Raw genomic sequence first — 13,501 nt, forward strand, 5'->3', positions numbered from 1 at the left:
GAGTAGATATATACATATTTTAGGGTAAAAAACTCAAAAGTCAAGGCCAGTGTTAGCTTAGAAAGGAATAGTCATTCACACACAAAATGAGTTCTGCTACACATGCCTGCAGCAATCTTTTCATATTTGTTATCCTTATAGATTAAAACAGCAGATATATTTTCAGGTTCTAGCTCTAATATAAAAGTCAATATGTACCAAAGAAACAAAATGGTTTCTTAATTATGATTAAGTGTGTTATACTGCACCTCCTTTCACAAAACTTTACACGTAGGCTGCATTTAGTAGTAAAATGTCACATAAACACATGTAATCACAGTATACATCTATTGCACATGCAAAGTAGCAGTATGACATACCATTGACAGTACTTCAGTTGTCAAAATTTGTTTCCTTTAATTCTACCCCAGCAATATTTCAGCATTATAATTTCTCCTGTTCATATTTGTGAGGTTGTTTTAACTGCATATCTTTTATTGATTCAGGTGCAGAAAGACAAAAATATAGTGTCATATTATTGCAAATAATATTGGTGATGTTGAAAGAATACATGTTATTTCAGAAATGGTTTCCCGGACCCATATTATCTCTCAAGGGTGAAGGATGAGTTGGCTTCCAAAGGAATTACAGAGGCTGATCTCCCAAAAGAATAAACATATGTCTGAGAGACACTTGTCTGTAACAGACTGGATTGTCTGCATATGGCTGTACTGCATAAGATAGCTGTAAAGTACTGTACATATAGCTGTGAAGTTTCCATGAGGCTTTGTGCATATTTGCAGTTTTACATAAGTGAAAATTCCATGAGTCTCTATGCATATTTGCAGTTTTAATTATGGGACATTTCCATGAAAATTCTATGCATATTAGCAGTTTTAACAAATTATATCACTGTAGTAACCACCCCAGGCAGATGGTTATTCTTAGCATATTAAAATTTTGTTTCCAATATTTTGCCTTTATATATATTATCCAACATATGATCGTCTTGCTTTACATGTTCTGAAATGTCCCTGTCATATGTGAGGCTATGTTTGAGATAATAGTCCTAATTGATTGATTTTGTAATAGGTTTTGTCATTTTTTCAAAACTTAAATAGCAGTTTAGGTCATGTAAATATGCCTGCAGCCACCCACAAAGTACATATTACAATATGAAATAGTCCAAAAAGTTATGTTTGTTTTTCAAATCATTTTTGTTTATTTGATTGCTTTTTTTTAGCCCTTTTTATCAGCATGGATGTCATTTTAGCATGTTTTAAATATAATGAAACATTATTGTAAATTTACTAGAAATGTTAAACTTGGTCATAGTTACAAGTTTAGTTTGAAATATTGGGGTGGTTGGCAGCCACCTTTCTGCTCTCCCACCAGTTTTGAGCTGGAGACCTTCAAGGTGACCCCCATCTTGTTCCAAAATGTTTAAAATGATTTTATGTTTCTGTCACTCCCCCCTCCCCATAGTCTGTACAAGTTTTGAATAGAATTTTGGAAAAAATGATTAAGTTTGAGTAGGGTTCATTTATAAATTTTAGATGGATGCATGCATACTTGTACAATTCTTTATCAGGATTCTGTCCTTTCTGCTTCTGGGTCTAAAAGTGATGGTTTGTGCTTCCATTGGTAAGGTATCTCACCTTTCGGCTGGTTTCCTTATCATATTCCCTATCAGTTATCTTTGCTAGAGATTTATTGGTGTCCAGTGTTTGCCATGTGTACTTTTGCTATATTGTTTGGATGTTGCTATACCTTTGTTTTTTGTTTGGTCAGATTCTTGGTTGTCAGTTCTCTTTATTTAGCAGAGGATCATATGGAAAAAAAATGGAAAATAGACTTGCTGGTGTTTCTTCATGCTTCATTTTGAAGTGGAAGGGGGTGCCTTTGGTCTAACTCTTTCTTGATTAGGTGTATTCTCACTCTCTATTTTGGGGCCTTCTTTTCTTCAGTCATGTCTGTTCCTTATTGATCTTAAGTCTATCTGATTCCAGTAGCGAAAATATGGTTGATAGCAGTAAAAAGAAAAAAGTAAATAAAAGTAAAAAAGGAATGTTAACTTGCTATTTCCTGCATATTGGACAAATTCGAACTGTATTTGTAATATATCTATGCAATATTACTTCTCCTATTGGACATGTGTTATGTAAATAATTGAACGTGTTACTTTGTTTAGTTATTGTTTCAGTTTTGCCCCACAGCCCCCAAACTTTGGACCACTTATCTTATGTCTTGTTTGTATACTTTGTTCTTTGTTTAATATGTGAAATGTGTTTTTCTCTTTTGTCTCTATTGACGGGTTGTCTGTATATTTGAGAATTATATATTATTCCATTCATTGTTTTGTGCAGTTTTAGAATTTCGGATAGACTATTTTTTCTGTAAATCTCTGGTTTGTTTCTCATTATATATCCAAAGAAATAAATGTATAGTGCTGCCCAAATGTAATCCATTTTGTATTTTGTGTTCATAATTCTATTGATGATATTTGCTGTTTGAGAGTTATGCAAATTCAGTATTCCTAAGCCTCCTTCATCTTTAGGTTCGTTTGGACACTTTTTGTATTAATATATGTTTCCCCCATATACAGTGTATAATGTATGTTTACCCCCATATACAGTGTATAATGTATGTTTCCCCCATTTCCTTTTCTAGATTGTTTAACATTTGGTTCATTAAGTCTGTTGTATTGTTAATATACCATATCTTTGCCGCTTGGACTCTATCCATTAGGTTTATTTTTTCAAATTTTGTCTAATAGTTGTTTGAAATGTATTTTGATCACATTTTCCCTATAGGTTATTCCTAATGCTACAACTTTGTCTTTGATTAGTTCTGGTGGTAATCCCAGGTAATTTTTCCCTCCAGTTTCCAATCAGTAATATTTCTGTTTTCCTATGGTAGACTTTTGACCCCAATGCCCAAAGCTTTCAAATTCTTTTTCCAAATGTTTGAAAGAAAATTAATCCTTTATGAAGTTTGTACAGTCATCTGCATGTTTTAGCATTTTCAGTTTGTATGCCAAATTTGGTATTCTTTATAACTTATATATTTCTATTATTATTAATTTTAGCACTAAATACTTCTCCAGCTAAGATATATAAAAGCATATTAAGTGAATACCCTTGTCTCACAGACCTTTCCATTTTGAAGCTTTCTGTTTTTGCTCCATTAGCTATGACAGAGCTAAAGTCTTTATATAAAATTTTAATCCAACTGCAGAAATATGACCCAAAACTGTATTTTATCAAGATGTTATCAATAAAACTATGTTCAATTCTATGAAATGCTTTTTCTTGGTCAAATAAGACCATTACCCCCTTTGTATTGTAGATAATCTTTTCACTGTCTTTATTGTAAGTGTATTTATTATATTCCTCCCCCATTCCCCACAGATTTGATTAAAATTAATAAGTTTTGATTCTGTTAGTACCGTATTTGCCGCATATGTTGGGACACGATAAAATAATTCTTTTTTGTTCTGACCCAGAACTTATGGTGAAACATTTTTTTCACTTTGGTCATATGTCCCAAGACTTAAGAAACGAAATAAAATTGTATTGCATTTGTGCTTCCCCCCACCCCACTGCACGTTGCAATAAAATAGATAAATAAAACGTTGAATTGATAATAAAAAGAAAGAAACTAACCTTGTGTTGTTATCATTTATTCCTTTTTTTCAATATGAGCATTTAAGAATAAAATATTTCCACGAAATCCGTAAGCGTAGGATTCCATACTGTATCGTGTATCAATTATGTCCAATACCACACACCATGTTGTTCACATGAACACTGAGAAGCAATTGTGTGTGGTTGTGCTCCAAAGTTTGAACATGTTATCCGACTGAAAACTGGAGCCAACAAAATCACAAACAAGAGGGAAATAGTCAACCGATATCTTGAAGACGCCATTCACGCATGACACAATGTTGGGTGCAAAATAATCAAGATTGAATTATATCCAGGTCTACTGTATGACAGTATGTCGCAAATAAAAATGATCATTTTAAAACATATTCACTTAAGTGTAATTGACAATCTTTTCACCAGCTTGGGTTACAAAATTATCCTTACTATTTACCCGCAGACATCAATGATACTTTGTATTAATTGTAACCACAGATGCCAAACACATAGAACATAGAAGCCCTGGTGGTGAATAAACATGACTGGCAGCAATCAGTTAACTCCTTCTTTGAACCTACCAACAGGACAAAGACAAAAGGTGATTTTTATTACAAAGCAAGCCGATCTCAGAAGCCGACTTTGGTTACTTTTTTGTTGTTTGGTAAAGGATATCAATACAAAGGTTATTTTATTGCAAAGCAAGCCGACATCGGAAGCTGACTGGATTTTGTGAAGTGAGCCGATTTTTATATATATATATATATTTTTGTTTAATATATAAAGACGGCCGAGATATGGAAGCAAACTTGGGTTCCTTTTCAATTATATTCATGGGAATTTTGAAAATAAATTGAAACAATGGAACAAATTTTGACGCAATATAGTGCTTTGTGCACAGATGTCGATGAATTCGCAAATGAGAGGGAAAGAATCAACCGATATATTGAAGACAACTGCCATTCACGCACTGTATGGTGTTAGGTTCAAAATAGCCAAGAATAATTTTTATCCAGGTCTACTGTATGACAGTATCTCGCAAAAAAAAAATCATTATTTAAAAACACATTCACTTGAGTGCAAGTGAAAATCTTTTTGCCGGCGTGGGTTACAAAAGTATCATTACTATTTATCCACAGACATCAGTGCACCTTTATAATAATTACTACAAAAAATGCCAAGCACATAGAAGCCCTGGTGGTAAATAAACACAGCTGGCAGCCAACAGTAAACTTCTTCGTTGAACTTACCGACAGGACATCAAAGACAAAGGTTATTTTTATCACAAAGCAAGCCGACTTTGGACTCGGAAGCCGAATTTTTTTTAATGGATATCAATACAAAGATTATTTTATTGCAAAGCAAGCTGACCTCAGAAGCCGACTTGGATTATTTTACGTGTGCCAATTTCTTTTATATTATAGAAGCTAACTTGGGTTTCTTTTCACCAGTATTCATGACATTTTTTAAAATAAAGTGAAACAATGGAACAGTTCTTAAAGCTTACAATATAAAGCTTCGTGCGCGAACATCGATGACCCAGCATCATCCAGAAGATTTGGAGCAAAATAAAATCACGTGATGAATAGATCATTTCGCTGACAATATGATCATTAACATGGATAAAACTCTAGTGTACTTTGATCGCATTCCTGGATGGACTGACTATAAGATGGGCATCAAAAGTGTGAGAATTAGCAAGACTAGTGCAGATTTGAAAACATCTGACTTTTGTCCTTGCAGTTTCCGCTTCAGGTGGTGTGTTGTCTCTAACATTTTTTCACGGTATGAGAAAGCTAAAAATATATTAATGTACCAAAAGAATAGATCCTACGTGTGCAGGAGAAGGGTTGTGTTGATGAGATGCTGCCGCAGTGGATTGAAGAGTTTTATGTCAAGTATACAGTTTTATATTTTTTAAAATAAAATTTCAGTTGGAGTGCAATTTCCGACATGTAATTTTCAAATGATTTAAATGGTGTCCCACAACTTACGACTCGAAATAAACGATGTGTCCCAGAACATACAGCGCACAAAAAAAATTACTTTTAAAATTAATTTATGGTGTCCCAACAAATACGGTGTCCCAACATATATGGTAAATATGGTAAGTTTTGATCCTGTTAGTTTGTATTTTACTTAGCATTTTATAGTCTGTGTTGGGTAATATGATTGATTGCTAGTTTTTTAATTCTTTATCTCCCTTTCCTTAAAAATATCAAATGTACATTCATTTTTTCATGGTTTTGGTCACTTTGTTGTCAGAAATATATTGTTGCACACATAATGTAAAATTGTTTTAAGTTGATCATAAAACTTTATTTACAAATCTTTTTTTATACCAGTGATATCCCCTTATTTAATTGTTGAATTTTTTTTTTTATTTCCTCCCCTTGCATTCATTTTTCACAGTATTTTATTGAATCTTCAGTTATTTTGTGGAATCAGTTTTGTTGCAGTATTCATCTATTTCATCCTGCCTAATATTTTGCAAACTGTACAAGGCTTTATATTAGGAATTAATCTCTTCTATTATGTCTTCTTTACCATTGTATGCTGTGTTATTCTTCTTTAAAGCTTGCATTTTTTTAATGCCCCCCCCCCCCCTTTAATTCTATTATTCTCTATATCCCCTATGACATTGCATATACTGGTGAAACTTTTCCTGCTCTTAACGTGGGGCTCCCTGTGTTTCACATCCTTTTGTTAATTGTTCTCTAACATTTTGTTTTTCTTCATTACTTGTCTGGTTATTATTTATTAGATCTTGGTATTTCTTTTTTGTTGCTTTTCTCTGAAGGTTTTAAATCTTACAATACTTTATACTTAATCTTTTAATGTCATTTTTAGAGTTTTCCCAATCTCATAGGATAGTGTTGCTTCTTTTTTTAAAAAGTTCATTTAACATCTCAATTACACTCAATGTGAAGTCTTGTTCCTCCAATACTGAGTTATTTATTTTCCAAAATCCATTCCCCCATTTTATCCTTTGTGTCATTTCAGTGTCTACTTCAGTTGGATTGTAGTTTGATATATCTGCATTTATAATTTTACAGTCTTTTATGTTGTGTGAGTTTACTTTATAATGTATGAATAGTTTATTCTGCTCCCATGTGCTATAACATATTTATATGTGTATTCTCTTTTGTCTCTATTTATCACTCTATACAAGTCTATTGAAGCCAGACTTCTTGTCTTTTATGTTATATCTTGTGTCACAATTTTTCCATATACAAATTGATAATCCCCTAATCATCTATATATTCTGATACGTTCCTTATAAAGTCTTCTTTTCTCTCATTATGTATTGAAAGTACATAAATATTAATTATAAGCGATCTGTTAATGTATGATATGTAAAATTAAGAAATCTTGAAAATAATCGTGTGTAGAGTAGGTGTCCCATGTTTGTTTTAATGCTTTTCTCCTTAATGTCTATTTTGTTCTGTGACTTTGATGTATTCCTTTTAAATGTGTCTTTCTTGCATATTTATTTTTTGTGATTTAATTGTGAAAAGAAAAAACTGCCAATCAGTTCCCTTTAAAACTTGTTATGTCCTTGTCAGATCTTTTAGTGGCAAGATTGATATTTCAGATCTCATTTAAACTTAAGTCTCTGCAAAGTGTAGACATTGAGTTCTTCATCAACCGTACATGTGATATTTTGATTTAACAGGCATGACCTTCAACTAGAATTTTGCAAAGATTTTTCATTAAAAGCTAACAGTAATATTTCCTGGACATGTTTATGAATCTTTCTTACCTTTCTTACCAATATATTCTAAAATGTCATATGCATCTGCTTTGATTAAAATTTCATTTCAAATCATAGGTGTATGTGGTGTATATGCTATTTGCAAATGTGTAATATAGACATCATTTTTGCACAGACTTTATTCAATTGATGAGACTGTATAAATCATGCCTATTGCATTTTTAGAGGAAGTGCTTTTTTATTCTTCTGTGAATTAGTCTACATTCTAAATCCAGTCCTATTCATTATCAGTATTATTTAGGGGACACGATGTGCATAAATTACATATGCATGGAGGGGGTTGAATGGGGTTTGACAAAAGTGTACACATGCATATGGGGAGGGGGGAGGGGGGACTGCTTATAAGTACGGTTTGTATGTTCAGCACTGTAAGTATTTTACATTTACCACAGACAATCAGTGGTGACAGTTTTGTGTAAAATTCAAGTTACATTTTATAGTTGATGTAAATTATTCCTTTCTTTCACTTTGAAGCATTATAAATCAGTGGGTTTTTTTAAATAGCACTAAAACTTAAAGCTGCTTATTTTTAATGAATGTATTAAACTTCATCTTTAAGATTTTGATTGTCCCAGCTGTTGTTGCAAGAGGGGATGGGGTGATGCAGAAGTGTACCTACACAAGGGGGGTTATAATAATAATGTTAATGACTTTATTTAAAGAGGGTAACACAACTATCTGAAAAACTGATCTACTTTAAGGCCCTCAACGAAAGCATATGTTGTGTAATGGAGGGGAGGGGGTCAAAACTAGCCAATTTTTTTTGCATACATACTTTATGGACGTCCACTTTTTACATGTTACCTGTTAGAGATGCTTTTTTCATTAACTGACATGTTGTCATGTGATTTATGACAATTGATCATATTACATGTTTGTGACATAATTTATTTTTTACATGACAGCATGTCTTTTGTAGCATACAGCAGCTGAATTGCATTTTTTCCATATAAAACAACATAGAGATTAGAATTTTGCACAGTTTTGATACAGACAATTACAGACCTGTGTTAAGGTGAATTTGAAGTCCATTGGTCCATATGTAATGTAATGTTTACTGATTCATAAATAGATGATACCTTTGGGTTTTTTATTAGTAGATATAAGGATATATTTCCCAAAAATTATAGATTTTCTTTTTATTATATATATTTTTTTTCAGTTTGTATGGAATTTCTTTTATGTGGCAATATAATTTAACTGCTTTGTAACTTCATCAATAAAATATGTTCCAAAATTTTATAATAAGTTTAGGACAGGTACTTTATTTTCCAAATTTTTCTGATTACATATAATGCTTCAAAATTGTGTATTTTGTTATATTAAGAGCCTGTCTAAAGCGCTCTTCGTTACGGATCACTGCCATCTCACCTCTGTCTGCGGCGGTTCGAGTCTAAGATTCAGCCAATGTGGGCATGTGAGAAAGCTTGCCAGTAGCTTCTTGTGGGTCGGTGGTTCTTTCCGGGGTTTTCCGGGTTCTTCCTCCACCATTAATACTGGCCGCCATGTATAGCCTATCGTGCTGAAAAATGGCGTTAAACCCCACAACAACAACAACATCAATACAAAAATGTTTATTAAGACATATCTTGTATTAACTAGTACATTGAACAATGACGCGGTGGGTGTACTGTACAAACATGCACACAGACTTCAGAGTATACCATCAATAAGCAAAAATATTTTAATGATTATGAGTTTACTTGTGAGGATTTTGTTTTTATTTTGTTGATTTTTGCTTTCAAATGTGAATTTTTGGTGAGGCCTTTGCAAGATGGCAGTAAAGATCAGTAATAGATGCTACACCCACATTCTAATTATCACTTAATTTCAGTTTGTAATCAGCACTCAATGCCTGATTTCTCTGTTGTTTTCAAACATGATTATGATTGTGATGAAAGTTAAAATCACTAATTAAACAATTTTACTACATTTAATCTAGAGGTTTTCGTAAAAAGGTAATGTTTAAAGCAGACTTTCTGTTGTTTGTAGCTTGTTTTTAGGTATTTCTTGAAGGTGCCGCCTCATTGATATCATAAATGTATACTAAGCCTGTACACATTTTGAGATATCTTCATCCTCATGTTGTGGAGAGATAGAGAGAGAGAGAGAAAGAGAAAGAGTGGGCAAAAGGAGCAGGAGAATAAAAGTAAGACAGGCCAAAATATGCAAATACAGGTTTCCGTAACATATGCAAAGGCAGATACATTTCCTGAATGAGAAAAGAAAGTGGTTCCGTAAGTGATATTGCTGCCATGGTAGTAAAACTGGTATTGCCACAGTAGTGATTTCACTTTTCCCCCACTTATATATTTCATCGTCTCAATATAAATTTAAAAATAAAAGTGTATATTCACTGCCGTCTCTCTATAATTGCATAATATCTCGAGTTTCCCCATATACTTGTCTTAATGCCATTTAAACCTTGTATGATAAAAATCTTGTAGTTTATTCTTGCAAAGAGTTCTGGTGTCTTTGTATTAATTATGACTCTACCATTTTCCATAAAATCACAATGATGGTTTACAATCAATGGTTTTTAAGAATTACAATGATGCTATTTGAAGGGCATTTTACATGAATGTTTTGTACATTCTTCATACATTAAACTTTCAGTATTCTTAAGTACATCATCATTGACATCCATTACTGTAAAAACAAGAAAAGCATTGTGCGCAATTTCTTTTCAAAATGTTTGTCCAAACCATTTTTATGCTGAATGTTGAGTCAGAAGTAGACAGGTTTGATTATAGTACATTTCCATTAATATGATTTTTTTTTTTTAAACTGATGCACTCAAACTTTTGCATAGAATTTGCTTTTGAAATATTGAAGGTCAATCACATGCAAAGTGTAATGTATTATGTCCCAAGTTAATCAAATGCACATTAAAAATAATGACATAATATAGAAAATATGACTGTTTTTTCAGAGGTTACCCCTTCAGATGGATACATTTTGCTCTTTGATCTTATTATTCTCAAACTTTTCTTAAATTTATTTAGAAATTGATTTTAAAAAAAATATTATTCTAGAATCATAAAGATAATTTCATGGTTAAATTAAACTATAAAGATTTTTATTTGCTTTTATTTAAATCACTAACATGATTAAAGATTTATTTAACAGAGGCAGGAATAGAAATGAGCTATGATATACAAGTTCAATACACAAGAGGTTAAATTGTTTATGCAAGAATCTCTCTGTTCTGAAATGGGTCTGTTATATTTGTAATTTGTGTGATAATTGCCTCATTAATAGCAAGGACCTTCATAATATACTTCTGAGAAATTAAGGAGAAAAAAATTTGTGAGCAAATTATAAGAATGCTTATCATGGTACTGGTAAGAGTTATTGCCCTGTATTCTTCAAACTTGCTTGGGTCACAAACTCGAGTTAAACACCCCAAGGGGAACCTAATATCTACAGACAGGGAGGAATATCAGTATATTAAAAAAAACAAAAAGTTCTTGGGTTCTAACCTTGCATTTGATATAGAGAAAGTCGCAGCATTTGATCCTTGGATTCAGAGTACAGAAGAACTTTTGCTTAAGTTTCCAAGAATACCAGGTCTATTGATTTCTAGAAAAATATCAGTGGCCATCACCAAAACCTGGTCAACTGGATTTTGCAAAAGCAGTAATGAGAATTAGAACTTGATAGCATTTGTGGATTGTGTTGTACACCCCTGTACCTTAATTATAATTCATATATTTGGCTCAGTTTATTCTTGATAAAGAACAGAATCTTGAAAATGTTAAGATGATTGTATTGACAAGTAAGTTAAGATGAAAACAATTAAATCTATAATCTAAAATCAGGGTATGTGACTCTTTACCACAAAATCTAATTTTATGCAGTTATAATTTTGCATTTAACAATAAAGTATTTCCAATTACTCTGCCATTGCTTTTATTTTATAAAGTTTTATTTGGTCACATATTTCTGCACATGTAATTTGTAATTATGATGAGTCCGGCAATATAAAATAGACTTTGATATAGGAGAGATATTTCCTGGTTTCTTTAATTGTGATTTCAAAGAGAGAGATTAAGGTTAATTTTGCACTAATGATTTAGAGCTGCTAAACTCTGGAACAAACCATTATTGATCTTGCTAATCCTATCTAAGTTTACCTCTCAGATTTTAAGAGAATGCTCTGCCTGCTGGTTTTACATGCTTGTTTATTTAAAATTGTCATTTTTTCTGGGACTGACAGACTAGATTTAAGAAAGTTTTGTAAATTGGACTGAAAATTTTTAGAGTTTAAAATAATTTAAATTGTTCATGTAGCACAGCTGTATGTATGCAGGTGACCCACTTGGATAAAATTTTTTCTGACTACATGTACCAATTCATACCAGTAAAACTGCAAATATGTTTGGCATTTGCTCCACCTATTCAAGCGGTCATGTGAAAGATTATTTAACTGTTTCACACAGAACATAATTATATGAGAGAATTTATAACCCTCCTGATAACAGTTATTTAAGGTCACAATAGTTCTGACAATAAGGGGCCATAACTTGGCTAGACAATTTAGGATACTGACAAGTCACATGGTAGAGATCTTTTCAGTATCAAGGTGCTTACCATATATAACAGACTTGGTTGAAATCTAGTGTTAATTAATTGAGTCACTGGATAGAAATGAAAGTGAATGGGTCAACCAATCAATGGCTATAACTCCATTAAATTATGACACAGAATGCTGATAATTTAAGTCTGCTAAGGCCTTATCTGTACAAAGTGGTCTAATAGAATGGTTGAATCATATTTAAATTAAAGATGTTTTGCGAAAATGACACTCTCTGGGTCTGAGAATCAAGGGCTATAATTACATTAAGTTAAAGCCTAGAACACGGGAAAATCAGCTAAGCTGAAGCTTCGCCCTTATAAAGCTATGTGTAAAATCCAATAATGATTAAAACAATTATTATACAGAAAAGGGTGTGTGTCTCAGAATCAGGGGCCCTAACTCAAGTAAATGATGAAACAATCCTGACAGTTGAATACTAGATTGCATTAGTATCTAGATACACACACAAAATTTAGCTGAAATATATTTAATGATGTTTCTGTGCAAAAATAAAGCTGGGTGGTTCTGACAATTAGGAACTGTAACTCCTCCAAATAATCAAAGAATGCTTACAGTTGAACTCACCAAGGCCTAATGAATATAAACTCTATAACATATTTGGTTGAAACACAAATATGGTGATAGAAGTTACTTTCCAAACACATTGATTATGATCAGACTCTGCCAACGTCTCCTCAGCGACAAGCTCCATATCAAATTTGGCTGAAAGCAGTTTGACCAAAATATGTTAGGAGTCAGAAAGCTTGCTCCTGGAATTTATATACAGTGTGTGTGATCTGGATTTTTAACAGAACTTTAACAATTTTTCAGTCATATCGCTAAGATGTCTGCATTGTGTCACTTTATAGTGATTTCTAGCAATGGGGCATCATACCACAGACATGTAGCAAGATGCCCCACCCAGTCACATTATCCAGACACCAGGACGACCAGTCTTAACACTAACTCTTAATGCTGAGCGCCAAGCGAGGAAGCTGTTAGTACCATTTTATTAAGTCTTTGGTATAACTCAACCGTTCTTCGAAACCATGATCTTCCGCATCCGAGGCTGACGCTCTAACATCACCTGTGCATTTATTTGGGTAATGTTATTAATGACATGTTAGATTCTGGTGACGTTTTGTGTCAGAAAGGAAAGCGTTTATGATGAACTGTTGGAGAGACAGCCTGTATACTGAAAGATACTGAACATGGCAATACATTGGAACCCCGCTATAACGCGATAATTGGGGTCCCAAAAAATTGGATCTCGTTAATATCGGGGTCGCCTGAATACGGGGTTTTACAGTATTTTACTTTTTCAGAGAACGACTCGTTGGCACATATACGTGTATTCTTGTCTAATGTGTATGATGAATAGGGTATAAACACCGTTTACCATAGTGGCATGCAGTTCATCTATAATGCATGTAATTCCAGTTACATTATTTAAAAAAACAACTAACAGAAGACACTAAGAAAATATATAAAGAAAAATTAAATAAAATTGTGGAGGAAGAGAATAAA

At 32.8% G+C, this 13,501-nt stretch overlaps 1 protein-coding gene across 2 annotated transcripts in view; it reads left to right on the forward strand.

The window, feature by feature from the left end:
- LOC149795853 (uncharacterized) overlaps positions 1 to 11,293 on the forward strand; it is a 65,842-nt gene extending 54,549 nt beyond the window's left edge. For both annotated transcript variants that reach the window (XM_089965774.1, XM_089965775.1), the window contains one exon: positions 563 to 11,293. In XM_089965774.1, coding sequence (XP_089821900.1) covers positions 563 to 653 — 91 coding nt within the window. In that variant the 3' untranslated portion in view covers positions 654 to 11,293. The remainder of the gene's footprint in view (positions 1 to 562) is intronic.
- Positions 11,294 to 13,501: the final 2,208 nt, after the last annotated feature.

This window comes from Sinohyriopsis cumingii, chromosome 7 (genome assembly GCF_028554795.1).
Source record: "Sinohyriopsis cumingii isolate HCF-2022 chromosome 7, ASM2855479v2, whole genome shotgun sequence".
NCBI classification, from domain to species: Eukaryota; Metazoa; Mollusca; class Bivalvia; order Unionida; family Unionidae; genus Sinohyriopsis; species Sinohyriopsis cumingii.